This window comes from Schistocerca nitens, chromosome 2 (genome assembly GCF_023898315.1).
Source record: "Schistocerca nitens isolate TAMUIC-IGC-003100 chromosome 2, iqSchNite1.1, whole genome shotgun sequence".
Taxonomy (NCBI): Eukaryota; Metazoa; Arthropoda; class Insecta; order Orthoptera; family Acrididae; genus Schistocerca; species Schistocerca nitens.
This window is the reverse complement of record NC_064615.1, coordinates 965,285,676-965,304,728: the sequence shown is the minus strand read 5'-3', so window position 1 is coordinate 965,304,728 and position 19,053 is coordinate 965,285,676. Positions and strand designations below refer to the sequence as shown.

Below are 19,053 nucleotides of genomic sequence, written 5' to 3'. Positions count from 1 at the left end.
CATTGCGTCTGTAGCGCATCATCCAGTGTCTGCGCGTACCATTCGACGCCGTTTACAGCAGAGTGGTCTGTCCGCAAGACGTCCATTGCTTCGTCTACCATTGACGCAGAACCACAGACGTCTCCGTCGCCAATGGTGTGATGACGGAAGGATGTGGACGGCAGAATGGAATGACGTTGTCTTTACTGACGAGGCACACTTCTGTCTGCAGCACCACGATGGTCGGATTCGAGTGTGGAGACACCGTGGGGAGAGGATGCTGGACAGCTGCATTATGCACCGCCACACTGGTCTTGCACCGGGTATTATGGTATGGGGCGGTATTGGATATTACTCTCGCACGCCGCTAGTACGCTTTGCCGGTACTTTAAATAGCCGGCGCTACATATCCGAGGTGCTAGAGCCAGTTGTCCTTCCTTACCTTCAGGGCTCGGCCACAGCCATATTTCAACAGGATAATGCGCGACCACACGTGGCACGTATTGTCCAAAGGTTCTTCGTCAATAACCAGATTGAAGTGCTTCCCTGGCTGGCTCGCTCTACGGATCTTTCGCCGATAGAAAACATGTGGTCCATGGTTGCTCAACGAGTGACCCAAATTATATCCCCAGCTGCCACACCAGATGATGTTTGGCAACGTGTGGAAGCTGCTTGGGCTGCTGTACCCCAGGAACACATCCAACGTCTCTTTGACTCAATGCCGAGACGTGCGGCAGCGGTGATATCCAACAATGGCGGCTACTCTGCCTACAGATTCTGGCAGGAACCACATGTCACAGACGTCTGTAAACGTAATCATTTGATACTTGGTCAACATGTTATCTACAAAATAAATTTTGTTGTGCTACCGCTTGTCTTTCTTGGTGTTGCATTTACGGTGGCCAGCAGTGTACTTATCCATATAAATCCACCTGTTAGTGAAGGTTTAGCTCTCTGAAACGCGAAGTGGAAAGAAAATCAATTTTTATTGGTAACAGGAAAATTGATCTTTCAATCGAGGACATGACTCTATCCTCACATATACGAGAAGAAATGATACATTGTTTGTAATACACTCCTGGAAATTGAAATAAGAACACCGTGAATTCATTGTCCCAGGAAGGGGAAACTTTATTGACACATTCCTGGCGTCAGATACATCACATGATCACACTGACAGAACCACAGGCACATAGAGACAGGCAACAGAGCATGCACAATGTCGGCACTAGTACAGTGTATATCCACCTTACGCAGCAATGCAGGCTGCTATTCTCCCATGGAGACGATCGTAGAGATGCTGGATGTAGTCCTGTGAAACGGCTTGCCATGCCATTTCCACCTGGCGCCTCAGATGGACCAGCGTTCGTGCTGGACGTGCAGACCGCGTGAGACGACGCTTCATCCAGTCCCAAACATGCTCAATGGGGGACAGATCCGGAGACCTTGCTGGCCAGGGTAGTTGACTTACACCTTCTAGAGCACGTTGGGTGGCACGGGATACATGCGGACGTGCATTGTCCTGTTGGAACAGCAAGTTCCCTTGCCGGTCTAGGAATGGTAGAACGATGGGTTCGATGACGGTTTGGATGTACCGTGCACTATTCAGTGTCCCCTCGACGATCACCAGTGGTGTACGGCCAGTGTAGGAGATCGCTCCCCACACCATGATGCCGGGTGTTGGCCCTGTGTGCCTCGGTCGTATGCAGTCCTAATTGTGGCGCTCACCTGCACGGCGCCAAACACGCATACGACCATCATTGGCACCAAGGCAGAAGCGACTCTCATCGCTGAAGACGACACGTCTCCATTCGTCCCTCCATTCACGCCTGTCGCGACACCACTGGAGGCGGGCTGCACGATGTTGGGGCGTGAGCGGAAGACGGCCTAACGGTGTGCGGGACCGTAGCCCAGCTTCATGGAGACGGTTGCGAATGGTCCTCGCCGATACCCCAGGAGCAACAATGTCCCTAATTTGCTGGGAAGTGGCGGTGCGGTCCCCTACGGCACTGCGTAGGATCCTACGGTCTTGGCGTGCATCCGTGCGTCGCTGCGGTCCGGTCCCAGGTCGACGGCCACGTGCACCTTCCGCCGACCACTGGCGACAACATCGATGTACTGTGGAGACCTCACGCCCCACGTGTTGAGCAATTCGGCGGTACGTCCACCCGGCCTCCCGCATGCCCACTATACGCCCTCGCTCAAAGTCCGTCAACTGCACATACGGTTCACGTCCACGCTGTCGCGGCATGCTACCAGTGTTAAAGACTGCGATGGAGCTCCGTATGCCACGGCAAACTGGCTGACACTGACGGCGGCGGTGCACAAATGCTGCGCAGCTAGCGCCATTCGACGGCCAACACCGCGGGTCCTGGTGTGTCCGCTGTGCCGTGCGTGTGATCATTGCTTGTACAGCCCTCTCGCAGTGTCCGGAGCAAGTATGGTGGGTCTGACACACCGGTGTCAATGTGTTCTTTTTTCCATTTCCAGGAGTGTATAATGGTTTGTAACATTCAGAGAAACAAAAATACAGAATATTCTTAGTGTTCAAACAGTAATGTCGAGGTTTGTAAAGCTATATAGAATTTACTAACAGCCTTAAATTGATAAAGTATTTACAGGAAAAAAGCGTGTAATACAGCTTGTGCTACAAGAATTTACTCTGAGCACCACTGCTCATCGGCACTCATCCAGTTGATCACGTGGCATATCTCCACAAATACGCGACTGACTCGAAAAATATTTGATTAACAGAACACACGGAGTATGTACGGCGATTTTTCCACAGAAATGAAACATTCGACCAAGTAAGTATAATAGCACAGCTCACATTCTCAGTATACATACACGATTTACCAGGCACGATCAGCAGTACTGTAAGATTGTTAGCCCGCGATGCCGCTTTTACAGGAAAATATCGCCGCTGGACAGTTCAAACGAATTTCAGAAAGACGTGGATAAAATTTCCAGTTGATATGATAAAAGGTATCTCTCTTTAAACGTGGATAAATATAAGATAATGACTACAGCAAAGCGAAAAAACTCGCTCTACTTACGTAACCCCAACTTTCTTAGCTAAGCAAGAATCGGTGAGCATTAGTTATCAGGAGACAAGCTGACGTGCGCAGGGCCTATCTTGCAAGCGTTATTACGACTTTCCAAAACTTTACAAGACGAAATGAGATTACAATTAGCGTTGTCCACTAAGTGAGATTTGGTCGCAAGTACTGTAATATTTAACTAGCAGTCTGTATAAACAATTACGCTTCGACAATTTTCGTATAAATGGTCTCATAGTTTAGAGTAGTGGTCGTCAAACTGCGGCCCGACTCAACTATTCCGCCGGCCGGAGTGGCCGAGCGGTTAAAGGCGCTACAGTCTGGAACCGCACGACCGCTACGGTCGCAGGTTCGAATCCTGCCTCGGGCATGGATGTGTGTGATGTCCTTAGGTTAGTTAGGTTTAAGTAGTTCTAAGTTCTAGGGCACTTATGACCACAGCCGTTGAGTCCCATAGTGCTCAGAGCCATTTCAACTATTCCAGCGGCCCGCGACTCTCAACCGTATTGTACAACGTGCGTCTGAAAATTCGTTGAATGGTCTCAGAAAATAAAGAAACAATAGTTACAAACAGAATACGTTTTCTAGCCTTCGAAGTAATCACTGTTAACTAGAACACACTTCCGTCAAGGGTTGTAAAGTTCTTGGCAAGCGTCAGCAAATGCTTCTTGTGGAGTCGCTCGGAGCAGCGTGGCGACGAGCAATGTCTGCGAAGCATAAGCCTTTCAGAGGCAATTTAAGGAAGAAGAACAAAAAGAAGGTTTCCGGCGCCATACTTGGAGAATTATTAGGGTACTAAAGACCAGTTAACTTGCGCCGACTGAGACCGCTGAGAACGCAGACGTGGTGGATATCCAAGAACGCATGACCACGTGTGCTTGGAAAGATTTCGGAAGAAGCGTTTCCTGACAGTTTCCAACAAGTTTACAACCGGTGACACAAGTCTCTCCTGTCTAACGGTGATCACTGTGAAGGCCAGTAAAGATATTTTGTTTGTAATTATTGTTTCTTTTACTGTCTGAGATCATTCCCCGATCTTTTCAGACGTACCTTGTGTAATAATATGATCTAGCAACCAGCAGCCGAATTCAACTACCAACGTTAAGAAATGTTTATCCCTCGCAGTACCAAGGAGGGTAGGGGAGTGGGGGTACTTTGAAACCACCTTTCGAATATATTGTAGTCTAGTCAGTTACTTCACATTTTAAAGCTTAGAAAAAAATATTTATTGTTTGTAATAATTTCTTCTTCCAAATTTCATAAATTTCTTAAATTTTTCAGTTAAATTTAACGATAAAATTGAAGTCTTAGTAGTGGTTGTCAGGTTTCCCAGTCACTGTCATATTCAACATTCTCAGGTTCAGGACGTTACTCACACATCAACATGTATTTTTTGAGTAAAAAATGACTGAATTTTGCATTTTTAATTATTTTAAGGCGGGCGTAGGGTACCCTCCCCCCCCCCCCCCATGTCAATAGTAAAAATTACTGGAAGTATGTTGATACCGCTCAGAGTGTGCTAAAATATATTTTCAGGTTCTGAACCCTACTTAGCCATCAGTATCACTTCAAAAAAATGATTTTAACATAAGGCAACAACAATTAACGAATTTTTTCAACTTTTTTATGGTGTGCATGAAGTAACTATGTTTGGTAATTCGCGTTAAAGAAAATGCGTTGCTATTTCTAGGGTAAAGAGGGTAGATTTCCTATTCAGTAACAGACAAAAATACAGAGACAGTAATATTTTAAGATGTGCTTAATTTTAGTTGATGTTGACGAATTTGGTTGTGATCTAAGGACAGGTGGTCGCTAACTCAGGGGCAGCGGAGTAAGTAGTGGTCCCGCTGGAGGTTCCAGTATGTGTGAATTGGAATATTTTGTTGCTTGTCTTACTGTACTGACAGCTCACGGACGTGATTGGCTCGTAACGGTCAGCTGCCATGGTATAAATATCAGATGGAGGTAACATGGATTCGTGAATGTGCATTACAGAGACGGTCATCTTCAGCTGCGCTTCATATTTGTAGCAACGAATATGCAGTTAAATTAAGGCTATTGTAGTATAACGCAATGAGCAGAAGAAAAATGACATTCAAAACATTTAGCAGACATCTGCCATCGTGTCACATGTCGCATACAGCATTTACAAATAAGTAAAATTACTGTTCTTAATCAATTAGTCACTCAGGCAACACTTCGTCGGCAAGTATAATGTCACAACTTTGGGATCGCAGAGGGTGGTAGCAAAGTGAGACACAGAACAGTCGACAGGAAGTGTTCCGCCTTTTAACAATCAGTGGTTTGGGACCGACAGCCAACTTTTCGCGCCCTTCCTATATGTAGTCTGTTGTAGCTCATCATATATCAGTATATGTAGGTTACAAATTAACAAGATCGGTTAATATAGGGGCCGAGTTCCGACCTACAATGTCAGTATTGGCACATCTACATCTACATATATACTCCGCAATCCACCATTCGGTGCGTGGCGGAGGGTACCTCGTACCACAACTAGCATCTTCTCTCCCTGTTCCACTCCCAAACAGAACGAGGGAAAAATGACTGCCTATATGCCTCTGTACGAGCCCTAATCTCTCTTATCTTATCTTTGTGGTCTTTCCGCGAAATTTAAGTTGGCGACAGTAAAATTTTACTGCAGTCAGCGTCAAATGCTGGTTCTCTAAATTTCCTCAGTAGCGATTCACGAAGAGAACGCCTCCTTTCCTGTAGAGACTCCCATCCGAGTTCCTGAAGCGTGATGATCAAAGCTACCAGTAATAAATCTAGCAGCCCGCCTCTGAATTGCATCTATGTTCTCCCTCAATCCGACCTGATAGGGACCCCAAACGCTCGAGCAGTACTCAAGAATAGGTCGTATTAGTGTTTTAAAAGCGGTCTCCTTTACAGATGAACCACATCTTACCAAAATTCTACCAATGAACCGAAGACGACTATCCGCCTTCCCCACAGCTGCCATTACATGCTTGTCCCACTTCATATCGCTCTGCAATGTTACGCCCAAATATTTAATCGACGTGACTGTGTCAAGCGCTACACTACTAATGGAGTATTCAAACAATACAGGATTCTTTTTCCTATTCATCTGCATGAATTTACATTTATCTATATTTAGAGTTAGCTGCCATTCTTTACACCAATCACAAATCCTGTCCAAGTCATCTTGTATCCTCCTACAGTCACTCGACGACGACACCTTCCCGTACACCACAGCATCATCAGCAAACAGCCGCATATTGCTATCCACCCTATCCAAATGATTATTTATGCAGATAGAAAACAACAGCGGACCTACCACACTTCGCTGGGGCACTCCAGATGATACCCTCACCTCCGATGAACACTCACCATCGAGGACAACGTACTGGGTTCTATTACTTAAGAAGTCTTTGAGCCACTCACATACTTGGGAACCAATCCCATATGCTCGTACCTTAGTTAGGAGTCTGCAGTGGGGCACCGAGTCAAACGCTTTCCGGAAGTCAAGGAATATGGCATCCGTCTGATACCCTTCATCCATGGTTCGCAAGATATCATGTGAAAAAAGGGCGAGTTGCGTTTCGCAGGAGCGATGCTTTCTAAAGCCTTGGTGATGCATGGACAGCAACTTCTCTGTCTCAAGGAAATTCATTATATTCGAACTGAGAATGTGTTCTAGAATCCTGCAACAAACCGATGTTAAGGACATTGGTCTGTAATTTTGAGGATCTGTCCTTCTACCCTTCTTATATACAGGCGTCACCTGCGCTTTTCTCCAGTCGCTCGGCACTTTACGTTGGGCAAGAGATTCGCGATAAATGCAAGCTAAGTAAGGAGCCAATGCAGTAGAGTACTCTCTGTAAATCCAAATTGGAATCCCATCAGGACCTGGCGATTTATTTATTTTTAACCCATTCAGCTGCTTCACAACCCCAGGGATGTCTATGTCCTGCATACGGGAATCTGTACGAGACTCAAACGGCGGTATGTTTGTACTATCCTCCTGCTTGAAAGATTTCTCAAATGCTAAATTTAAAATTTCAGCTTTCGTTTTGCTGTCTTCCGTTGCCAGGCCAGACTGATCAGTGAGTGACTGGATGGAAGCCTTCGACCCGCTTACCGATTTTACGTAAGACCAGATTTTCCTTGGGTTTTCAGCAAGATCTTTTGCTAAGGTATGACGGTGGCAGTGGTTGAAAGCTTTTCGCATCGCTCTTTTTACAGCAGCACGAATCTCTGCTAACTTTTGCCTGTCCTCATTCTCCCGATATTTCTTGTACCGCGAGTGCAACTGCCTTTGCTTTCTGAGCATTCTCCGAATTGCGCTGTTAAACCACGGTGGGTCTTTTCCGTCCGTAACCCACTTTTTCGGCACATACTTTTCCAATGCGTGATTTACAAATTGTTTAAAATTTGCCCATAATTCTTCCACGTCCTTCGTACCGGAAGTAAATGAAGTCGATTCATTTACTGAGTGGGATGCTAACAACTGCTTATCTGCTCTTTCTAGTAAGAATATTCTCCTATCCTTCTTGACTTTTTAACTTTCGTAACCATAATCGCAATGACATCATGATCACTAATCCCTGTCTCAACACTAACACCGTCGATGAGGTCTGGTCTGTGGCTACCAGATCTAAAATATTTCCATTGTGCGTTGGCTGTCGATTTAGCTGCTCAAGACTGTTTTTGGATAATGTGTTCAAAAGTAATTCACACGACGGCTTGCCTGTACCACCTGTAATGAATCCATAGACATCCCAGTCTATACTAGGTAAGTTGAAGTCGCCTCCGACTAATATAGCATGTTCCGGGTGCTTCTGCGATACAGAATGTAGACTCCCTTTGAATGATTCTAGAACTGTCACGGTGGAACCTGGTGGCCGGTAATAACACCCCACAATTAACTTTATTTCCCCTAGCCCTGTTAAACGTGAGCAAAACGTTTGACGACCACCGGTCTAGAGACGTCGTCAGTGTGCAACAACCAGGAATTATGCAAAATGGGACCACTTTGAAGAGCTGGACAGAAATTCCGTCCCACGCTCACCTAGGTAAACCACCTCCTGTATGCGATCTGAAAATTGAAAAGCTCATTCATAAGACGTTTTCCGCTTTTACTGACAATTAATTCAGTAAATTTCAATCGTTCTTTAAGGCACTTTCGAACTGGTTTCGCAGCTTTAGAAAGGCAGAATCTGTCCGTTCACTGGCGTCTAGTGCAGGTACTGACGTGCTCTGACGATTGCAGGACATCCAGGAATTCCTGGACGGCGCTGAGCACGGGGCGGTCTACTTCAGCCTCGGCTCCCTTGCCAAGAGCAGCTCTCTGCCCCGGGAGAAGGTCCAGGCCTTCGTGGAGGCTTTCCAGGAGCTGCCGCAGAGGGTCCTCTGGAAGTGGGAGAACGACTCCCTGCCAGGGCAGTCAGCCAATGTGATGGTCAGCAAATGGATACCTCAGCAAGATGTTCTCCGTAAGTTATCATTCTCCATTGCACTAAATCTGTCTGAAGCAGGGTTAATAGATTGTTTTTGTGAACTGTGCTAAAATGAAATCAACATTTTCAAACTGCGCTCTGTGCTCCGAAGCAATAACCCAAATTTCAATCTCAATTTGAAATCAAAATATGGGTTTTCCAATTCGTCCAGATGGCAGGAAATATTTTTCTGAGATGTAAAATATAATTTGCTAATAAAGGAACAAATAGTGTCTACATCAATTGAAGGTGGTGCGACGGACGCCATAAAGTGAGGGAGTTGAGGCAAACCATTTAGTTTTCATCCTTAGCGGGAAACAGTATTGGCAGTAGTGATGGGGGATGATACGAGGTGTGGCTAGAAAAAAACCGGACTAGTACTGGTGAAACAATAAAACGAATGCAGTAAGGCTGAAAGTCGCGTGGCCTGTCACGTGACTCTCGCTCCGCCTACTGCTCGAGTTTCATCTGCCTCCTGCACTCAGTCTGCCCGTGGCGTCTGTTTTAAGTAGTTGACGTTTTGTCTGTGCGTCGGAAAATGTTGAGTGTACAGAAAGAACAGCGTGTTAACATCAAATTTTGTTTCAAACTAGGAAAATCTGCAAGTGAAACGTTTGTAATGTTACAACAAGTGTACGGCGATGATTGTTTATCGCGAACACAAGTGTTTGAGTGGTTTAAACGATTTAAAGATGGCCGCGAAGACACCAGTGATGACACTCGCACTGGCAGAACATTGTCAGCAAAAACTGATGCAAACATTGAAAAAATCGGTAAACTTGTTCGACAAGATCGCCGTTTAACAATCAGAGCAGTGTCTGAGTTAACAGGAGTTGACAAGGAAAGTGTCGAACAAGTTTACCAATTTTTTCAATGTTTGCATCAGTATTTGCTGACAATGGTCTTCCAGTGCGAGTGTCATCACTGGTGTCTTCGCGGCCATCTTTAAATCGTTTAAACCACTCAAACACTTGTGTTCGCGATAAACAATCATCGCCGTACACTTGTTGTAACATTACAAACGTTTCACTTGCAGATTTTCCTAGTTTGAAACAAAATTTGATGTTAACACGCTGTTCTTTCTGTACACTCAACATTTTCCGACGCACAGACAAAACGTCAACTACTTAAAACAGACGCCACGGGCAGACTGAGTGCAGGAGGCAGATGAAACTCGAGCAGTAGGCGGAGCGAGAGTCACGTGACAGGCCACGCGACTTTCAGCCTTATTGCATTCGTTTTATTGTTTCACCAGTACTAGTCCGGTTTTTTCTAGCCACACCTCGTATAAGAGGCGCAGATCTGCCATAGAAGCGATGGTCTACAAGTAGAAGCTCTGAGCAGGACGTTGAGAATTTTTGTACATCATTGACACAAGCGGATATCCGGTTTCCGGAAACTGTAAGGTGCAATTAATGTGCGGAGACTCATCTCAGCCGAGAGGGTGAAATCGTCTAACAGTTCTCCCTGAGGATGCAAGAAAAATAAATTGGTACAGAGTACTATTTGCGACATTGCCTTTATTCTTACTTTATACAACCCGTGGTCTAGGGGTTTGCCTTGTTGGTTGGTAATCAAAAGTTCTCGGTACCTGGTTCGAACACCGCCATCGTTTAAATTTTGAACAAAAATCATCGGCAGTGGCGGCCGAAGACTTCCGGAACAAGAAGTCACCATCATTCTGCCAACGGCCTGATCAAAGAGGGCGGAGGAGCGGACAGAATTCAGTATACTCTCTCCCCCTTGGGATAGGAAACTGTCTCTAAAAGTGTAAGAATCAGCAATAATCAACGCCATGAGGGTGCAGAAGACAGTGGAAACCACTGCATTAAAGTCACATAATGTCTATCAACAAAACAGCCGGCCGGGGTGGCCAGGCGGTTCTAGGCGCTACAGTCTGGAACCGCGTGACTGCTACGATCGCAGGTTCGAATCCTACCTCGGGCATGGATGTGTGTGATGTCCTTAGGTTAGTTAGGTTTAAATAGTTCTATGTTCTAGGGCACTGATGACCTCAGAAGTTAAGTTCCATAGTGCTCAGAGCCATTTGAACCAACAGTACATATGGCCTGTAACTGAAAAATGTCATGATGATCTCTCCACTGGAAAAATATACCGAAATAAACCCCCATCCACGTCTCCAGGAGGGGCCCCCAAGGGGGAGCTGATCATGAGAAAAAAATTGAATAATCAACGAAAACCAACGAGTCAAGGCGTACAATGTCAGAAATTTGAACGTAGTAAGGAAGCTACAAAATCTGAAAAGGGAAATGCTAAGCCTCATTCTAGAAACAATGAGGGTCAGTGAAGTGAAATGGAAAGAAGACAAGGACTTCTGGTCAGATGAGTGTAGTGTAATTTCAATTGTAGCAGAAAACGGCATAAAGGGAGTAAGATTCGTTGTAACTAGGAAGGTAGGGCAGAGAGTGAGTTGCTGTAAACAGATCAATGATAGGGTTGTTCTCATCAGAATCGACAGCAAACGAATACCAGAAATGATAGTTCAGATAGACATGCAGACGTCGCAAGCTGAAGATGAAGGGATAGAACAAGTATATGAGGATATTGAAAGGGTAATTCAGTATGCAAAGGAAGATGAAAATCTAATAGTCATGGGGGATGTGATTGCGGCTGTAAGGGCTGAGAAAAAGGAATGGAAGACGAGCATGGCTAATTCAGTTCTGCAATAAAATTCAACCAGTAATAACGAATGCTCTTTGCGAGGAGGTATACCCGGAAAAGGCCGGGAGATACGGCAAGATTTCAGTTAAATTACGTCATATTCCAGTAGAGATTACCAAATCAGAGACTGGATTGTAATGTGTAACCAGGGGCAGATACAGACTCGGATCACAATTTAGTAATGATGAAGAGTAGGCTGAAATTAATAAACTAATCATTGTTGGATTGGGTTCTTTTTTGGGAGGAGACCAGACAGTGAGGTCATCGGTCTCATAGGATTAGGGAAGGACGGGGAAGGAAGTCGGCCGTACCCTTTCAATGGAACCATCCCGGATTTTTGCCTGAAGCGATTTAGGGAAATCACGGAAAACCTAAATCAGGATGGCCGGACACGGGATTGGACCGTGATCCTCCCGAATACGAGTCCAGTGTGCTAGCCACTGCGCCACCTCACGCGGTAGATTAGTCAGGAGGAATCAGTGTGCAGCGAAGTGGGATATAGAAGTATTAATGAATGAAGAGATATTCTTGAAGTTCTCTGAGGCCATAGATAGTGCGATAAGGAATAGTTCAGTAGGTATTTCAGTTGAAGAGAAATGGACATGTCTAAAAGCGCAACGACGGAATTTGGAAAGAAAAACGTAGATACAAAGAAGCTAACCGCGAAAAAATCATGGGTAAAAGAAGAAATACTTCAGTTGATTGACGAAAGAACGAAGTACAAAAATGCTCAGGGAAATTCTGGAATACAGAAATATAAGTCACTTAGGAATGAAATAAACAGAAAGTGCAGTGAATCTAAGACGAATGGCTGCATAAAAAATGTGAAGAAATTGAAAAAGAAATGATTGTCGGAAGAACTGATTGAACGTATAGAAAAGTCAAAACAACTTTCAGTGAAATTAAAAGTAGGAGTGGTGACAGTAAGAGTACAACGGGAATCCCACAGTCAATTGCAGAGAAGAGTGCGGATAGGTGGCAAGAGTACATTGAAGGCCTCTATGAAGGGGAATACTTATCTGATAAACTGATAGACGAAGAAACAGGAGTCGATATAGAAGATATAGGGAATCTAATATTGGAATCATAAGTAAGGAGGTTTGGACGATTTAAAATCGTGTAAGGCATAAGGGCTAGATAACTTTTGATCAGAAATTCTAAAATCATTGGGAGAAGTGGCAACAAAGCGAATATTCACGTTGGTATGTAGAACGTATGAACCTGGTGATATACCATCTGACTTTCGGAGAAACATTATTCACACAAATCTGAAGATATAAGAGCCTATAACTGCCAGAATTACCTCACAATCAGCTTAGCAGCGGATGCATCTAATTTGCTTACAAGTATAATATACAGAAGAATGGAAAAGAAAATTCAGGATGTGTTAGATGACGAGCCAAGAGGGAACAATACGAGTAGGAGAACAAGAACGAAGTGCTCGGCTTAGAAAGGATGTAAGACAGGGATGTAATCTTTCGCCCTTAGTTTTCAATATATACATTGAAGAAACAGTGACGAAAATAAAAGTAAGGTTAACAAGTGGAATTAAAATTCAAGGGAAAAGTATATCAGTGATAAGATTCGCTGCTATCCTCAGTGAAAGAGAAAAAGTATTACATGATCTGCTGAATGGAATGGACAGTGTAATGAGTACAGAATATGGTCTGAGAGAAAATCGAGGAAAGACGAAAGTAATGTGAAGTAGCGGAAATGAGAACAGCGAGAAGCTTAACATTAAGATTGGTGATCACGAAGTAGATGCAGTTCAGGAATTCTACTACCTAGCCAGCAAAATAGCGCGTGACGGAATGAGCAAGATGGACATAAAGAGCAGACTGACACTGGCGGAAATGGCATTCCTAGCAAAGAGACGTATACTAGTATCAAACATTCGTAGAATCAAACACTCGTCTTGATTTGAGGAAGAAATTCCTGAGGATATACGTGTAGGTCATGTGTGTTAGTGAAACGTGGACTGTGGGAAAGCCAGAACAGAAGAGAATTGAAGCATTTGATATGTGGTGCTAGAGAAAAATGTTGAAAATTAGGTAAAAAGAAGGAATGAGGAGATTCTCCGGAGAATCGGCGAGGAAAGGAATGTATGGAAAATACTGAAGAAGTAGGGACAGGATGGTAGGACATCTGTTAAGAAATCATGGTTAAGAAATCCATGGTACTGAGGGCACCTGTAGAGGTGAGAGAGATTGGAATACATACAGCATACCAAAGAGATAGGTTGCAAGTGCCACTCTGAGGTGAAGAGGTTGGCACAGGAGAGGAATTCGTGGCGGACCGCATCAAACCAGTCAGAAGATAGCTGAGTACCCAGCATTGCCAGAGTATATATTTATTCCAGTCTTCTTTTACGTCTCCTTCTTCAGCATATCTCTGACCATTTCCTCCTGCATGTCTCTCCGTCTACCGCCTTCTGTTCTATTTCTCTGTTCATGTCATTCTCTCACCACTCTCTGCCCATCTCATCCTCTTACCTTTCTCTATCCATTTGCTCCTCCCTCTCTCTCCATTCGTTTCCTCCTTCCCTGTGTCTCTGCCTATATCTGCTTCTCCCTTTCTCTGTCTATTTCTTCCTTTCTCTGTCCGTCTCTTACTCTCCCCCTCTCTGTGTCCATCTCGTCGTCCCCCACCCTATTTGTATCCACCTTCTCGTTCCCCACCACTGTCTCTCCAGCCTCTCTGTCAACGTTCACACTCTCAACCCAGCAGGAGGCTGGTGATTCCTACACCCGTAATATTTCTGTCTAGATCGTAATTAATATGTGTACCAAACTTTGTTTCAATTATCCCAGAGAGCTTTTTACGTGTGGCTTTGCCCGCGTATGCACGTGTTAAACATATTTCACATATATTTAACTTATTTCACACGTATTTCTATACAAATTTCACCTGTATTTGCGAATTGCGCCCTAGAGTTTCATTTACACGAGTTCAATTTTTCTGACGTCTTATCGCTTGAATTATGTGGTGTACTGTGATATAATTTTGCAGCTACATCCAGTGGTATTATGGCTACTGTCTGCGAGGTATGTTGTGAATAGAATCAGTAGTAAAGAAGTAATAAATTAAAACATCATATATATGACACGACAGTTTTTACGCGTCTCCGTATTTGACGTCATATCTCTGGTGCTATGTGTCGTACAACGATGTACTTTTGCTGGTACATTCAATGGTATATGTCAATACGGACTGCAAAATGCGTCGCGAATACAGTTAGCAGTAAAACAAACAAACACCGTCCGAACAGGCTTTGAAGGCCCAACGGTACCGGCCGTCCGCCGAGTCATCCTCAGCTCTCAGTCGTCAGCGGATGCGAACACGGAGAGGCAACTTGTCAGCACACCGCTCTCCAAGCCGTTGACAGTTTTCGTGATGGGTGGCGCTACTTCTCCGTCACGTAGCTCCTCAATTAGCCACACAAGGGCCGAGTGCACACCCCTTGCCAAAAGCACTCAACAGACCCAGACGACGATCGATCGATCGGCGGCGCTTAACTCGGTGATATGACGAGAATCGGTGTTAGCGCTGCGACAAGGCCGTTGGCTGCAGTTAGTAGTGAAGAAGTAACAAATTAAGACGTCATGCTTTGTCCAGGAAGTTTTATTGCACGAACAGCGAAAGTGTAGTAAGCGTTAAATTTTTTCCGAAAAAATGACGTTTTGCCATTCGTGCACCCAGGTTTGTCGTTGAGTACACCATCGCAGGCGCTCCTGTCTGTGATGCAACGTCAAGGGTAACCGCAGCCATGGTGTCCGAACTGATAGTCCATTCTGCTGCAAGCGTCGTCGAACTGTTCGTGCAGATGGTTGTTGTCTTGCAAACGTCCCTATTTGTTGACTCAGGGATCGAGCCGTGGCTGCACGATCCGTTACAGCCATGCGGATAAGTTGCCTCTCATCTCGACTGCTAGTGATACAAGGCCGTTGGGATCCAGCACGGCGTTCCGTATTACCCTCCTGAACCCACCGATTCCATATTCTGCTAACAGTCATTGGATCTCGACCAACGCGATCAGCAATGTCGCGATGCGATAAACCGCAATCGCGATAGGCTACAATCCGAGCTTTATCATGTCGGAAACGTGATGGTACGCATTTCTCCTCCTTACACGAGGCATCACAACAACGTTTCACCAGGCAACGCCGGTCAACTGCTAGGAGAAATCGGTAGAAAGTTTTTACATCAGTCTCAAACTCCACCTCATTACCCATTCAAACCTTTCCGTCGAATGAATAAAAGAAATAATGATTGAACTTAATGCCTTTATACGATAACCTTCCAGCAAAGAATAAAATAATTTAACTTACTTTCCGTCTAGTGAAAAAAAGAAAGAGAATTGAACTTTCTGTGCCTTGCAGCTTTCTTGTCTGGACTTGCTTTTGACAACATGTCTGATCCGATAGTCTTTAGCATACACAATGTTCTACGCCTTCTGCCTTTATTGGTAACAATATTAATGTGACTAATCAGAAGAAGATTAATTCGACGTGAACACATAAGCTTACGCCGTGGCCCTTTGTACTGGTTGTCTATGCAGTGAACCTGAAAACGTACATATACATTTTCTTTACCTTTTATTTTACTGGGTCGCCTCTGGATAAGATCATCTGACTGCATGTCGGAATATACTCACTCTGATGTATTGTTGTTAATTATTTGGGTTGGCATTCATTTGCTAGAGTTGCAAACATGTGAGTTAAAACTATACTTATTACTTATTTGCCTTTTTGATTGAAGTTACTGGTGCAAAATTCAATGCCGTTATTGAATTGAAAAAATTGAGGAAACTCAACAACAATTACATCTTGTGGCTACTGGGTTCAATGAAAAATAATACGATATTGACTGAGATAAACAGATCTATTCTGAAAATGAAACCTCCTGGCAGATTAAAACTGCGTGCTGGACAGAGACTCGAACTCGGGACCTTTGCCTTTCGTGGGCAAGTGCTCTACCAACTGAGCTACCCAAGCACGACTCACAAATCGTCCTCACAGCTTTAATTCCGCCAGTACCTCGTCTCCTACCTTTCAAACTTTGCAGAAGTTCTCCTGCATACCTTGCAGAACTAGCACACCTGGAAGAAAGGATATTGCCGCGAAAGACAAAGGATCCTAGTTCGAGTCTCGGTTCAGCACCCAGTTTTAATCTTCCAGGAAGTTTCGTATCAGCGTACACTCCGCTGCAGAGTGAAAATTTCATTCGGGAAACACTCCCCAGGCTGTGGCTAAGCCATGGCTCCGCAATATCCTTTCTTCCATGAGTTCTAGTTCTGCAAGGTATGCAGGAGAGCTTCTGCGAAGTTTGGAAGGTAGGAGACGCGGTACTGGCGGAATGATAGCTGTGAGGACGAGTCGTGAGTCGTGCTTGGGTAGCTCAGTTGGTAGAGCACTTGCCAGCGAACGGCAAAGGTCCCGAGTTCGAATCTCGGTACGGCACACAGTTTTAATCTGCCAGGAAGTTTCATATCAGCGCACACTCCGCTGTGGAGTGAAAATTTCATTTTTGTATTTTGAACATGATTGAATATAAATTTTTAACTCTTTATAATGAATCAATTTATAAAACTTTAGTTTGGGGATAGTTTACATAAAATAGATTAAAAATGTAACAACGAACTTACAATATGCAGTCAGCACTTAAATACCTTTCATGTCTTCATGACGTCGATTTTTAATAAATCATGAATAATTAACAGTTATATAATTATAGTATTCTTCAAGTAATTATAGCTGTTGGCGCACAGGCACACCGCTCTGTCTCTACACACAACTTCACTGCACAAAGGTTCACTCAAGAGTGTTCTGTCGACAATGCTGCGCGCTTCTCGCCGCGCTCCCTATGTATCAATGCGTGGGCTCTCCCGCCAACAAAGAGCTTGGTGCGGATACTTCACTGTCACCATTGATATGCAAATAACTTAAATGAATTTCACAAAACATTTTTCTTAACATTTTTCTTACACACTATATTTGTTATTTACATATTTCTTAGCTTATAAATATTTTTCATTAGTTTATTACTTTGATTATTTATGTTTTGGCCTGGTTGATTTTCTGTTGACATATTTCACTGTTGTGCAATGAAGAGCGGAAGAAACTGGCACGCCTGCCTAATATCGTGTAGGGCCCCGCGTGCTCGCAGAAGTGCCGCAACACTACGTGGCATGGACTCGACTGATGTCTGAAGTAGTGCTGGAGGGAACTGACACCATGAATCCTGCGGGATTGCCCATAAATCCGTAAGAGTACGAGGAGGTGGAGATCTCTTTTGAACAGCACCTTTCAAGGCATCCCAGATATGCTCAATAATGTTTATGTCTATGGAGTTTGGTGGCCAGGGGAAGTGTTTAAACTCTAAAAGTGTTCCTGGAGCCACTCTGTAGCAATTGTATGTGTGGAATTTTCCAAGTCCGTCGGAATGCTCAATGGACATGAATGGATGCAGGTGATCAGACAGAATGCTTACGTACAAATCACATCTCAGAGTTGTATCTAGGCGTATCACGGCTTCCATATCACTCGAATTTCACACGCCCCACACCATTACAGAGCCTCCTACAGCTTGAAAAATCCCCTGCTGACATTCAGGGTCCATGGATTCATGAGGTTATCTCCATAGCCGTACACGTCCATCCACTCGATGAAATTTGAAACGATACCCGTCCGACTAGGCAACATGTTTCCAGTCATCAACAGTCAAATTTCGGTGCTCACGAGACCAGGCGAGGTGTATAGCTTTTTGTTGTGCAATCATCAAGGGTACACAAATGGGTCTTCGGTTCCGAAAGCCCATATCGATGATGTTTCGTTGAATGGTTCGCACGCTGACACTTACTGATGGCCCAGCACTGAAATCTGCAGCAATTTGCACTTCTGCCACGTTGAACGATTCTCTTCAGTCGTCGTTGGTCTCGTTCTTCCATGATCTTTTTCCTGCGGCAGCGATGTCTGAGATTTTATGATTTACCGTATTCCTGATATTCACAGTACACTCGTGAAATGGGGGGTAAGGTAAAATCCCCACTTCTTCGCTATCTCGGAGATTCTGAGTCCCATCGCTCGTTGGCCAACCATAACACCACCTTCAGACTCTTAAATCTTGATAAGCTGCCCTTCTAGCAGCAGTAACCGCTCTAACAACTGTACCAGAAACTTGTTCTCGTATATTGGCGTTGCCGACCGCAGCGCCATATTCTGCCTGTTTCCACATCACTGTATTTGAATACTCATGCCTATACCAGTTTCTTTGGCGCTCCAGTGTATGTTGAGTCTGCTGTGGCAGATGGTTGAATACATGTGCATCCATTTCAAAATCAACCTCTCCATCATGCACAGAGACTATAACATAATGACGGCAACACGGTCTAAATGTCTATTATTTTAGTATTTGAGAATTTTAAGTATTTTATAATGTGACCTGACAATACACCCAGAAGGATTCACACCGGACGCAGAAGCCTAGGTATTTATAACACACGTACGACGGCCAAAGTAAAAACCATACTAATACATGCTGACAATAAGAAGGAAAGCGTTTCTCAAGAAGAAAAAAATTGCCAACATAGAATACAAATTTGTTAGGAAGCCTCTGCTGAAGATGATTGTATGGAATATAACCTTGTATGGAAATTCAATGTGAACGATAAACAGTTCAGAGAAGCACATGAATCGTGGTGATACAAGGGACTGTTGAAAATTAAATGGATACATCGAATAACAGGCGAGATACTGAACCAAACTGCAAAAAAAAAAAGAAAAAAAATTGCGGCACAGCTTGATAAAAAGAAAGGATCAGTTGCTGTGATCCATCCTGAGGTGTCAAAGAATCATTAA

The 19,053-nt window shown here is 44.2% G+C and overlaps 1 protein-coding gene across 1 annotated transcript in view; it reads left to right on the top strand.

Moving 5' to 3' along the window:
- LOC126234742 (UDP-glucosyltransferase 2-like) overlaps window positions 1–19,053 on the top strand; it is an 81,291-nt gene that overhangs the window by 41,711 nt on the left and 20,527 nt on the right. Inside the window, exon 5 of the mRNA XM_049943488.1 lies at window positions 8,290–8,512. Coding sequence (XP_049799445.1) covers window positions 8,290–8,512 — 223 coding nt within the window. The remainder of the gene's footprint in view (window positions 1–8,289; window positions 8,513–19,053) is intronic.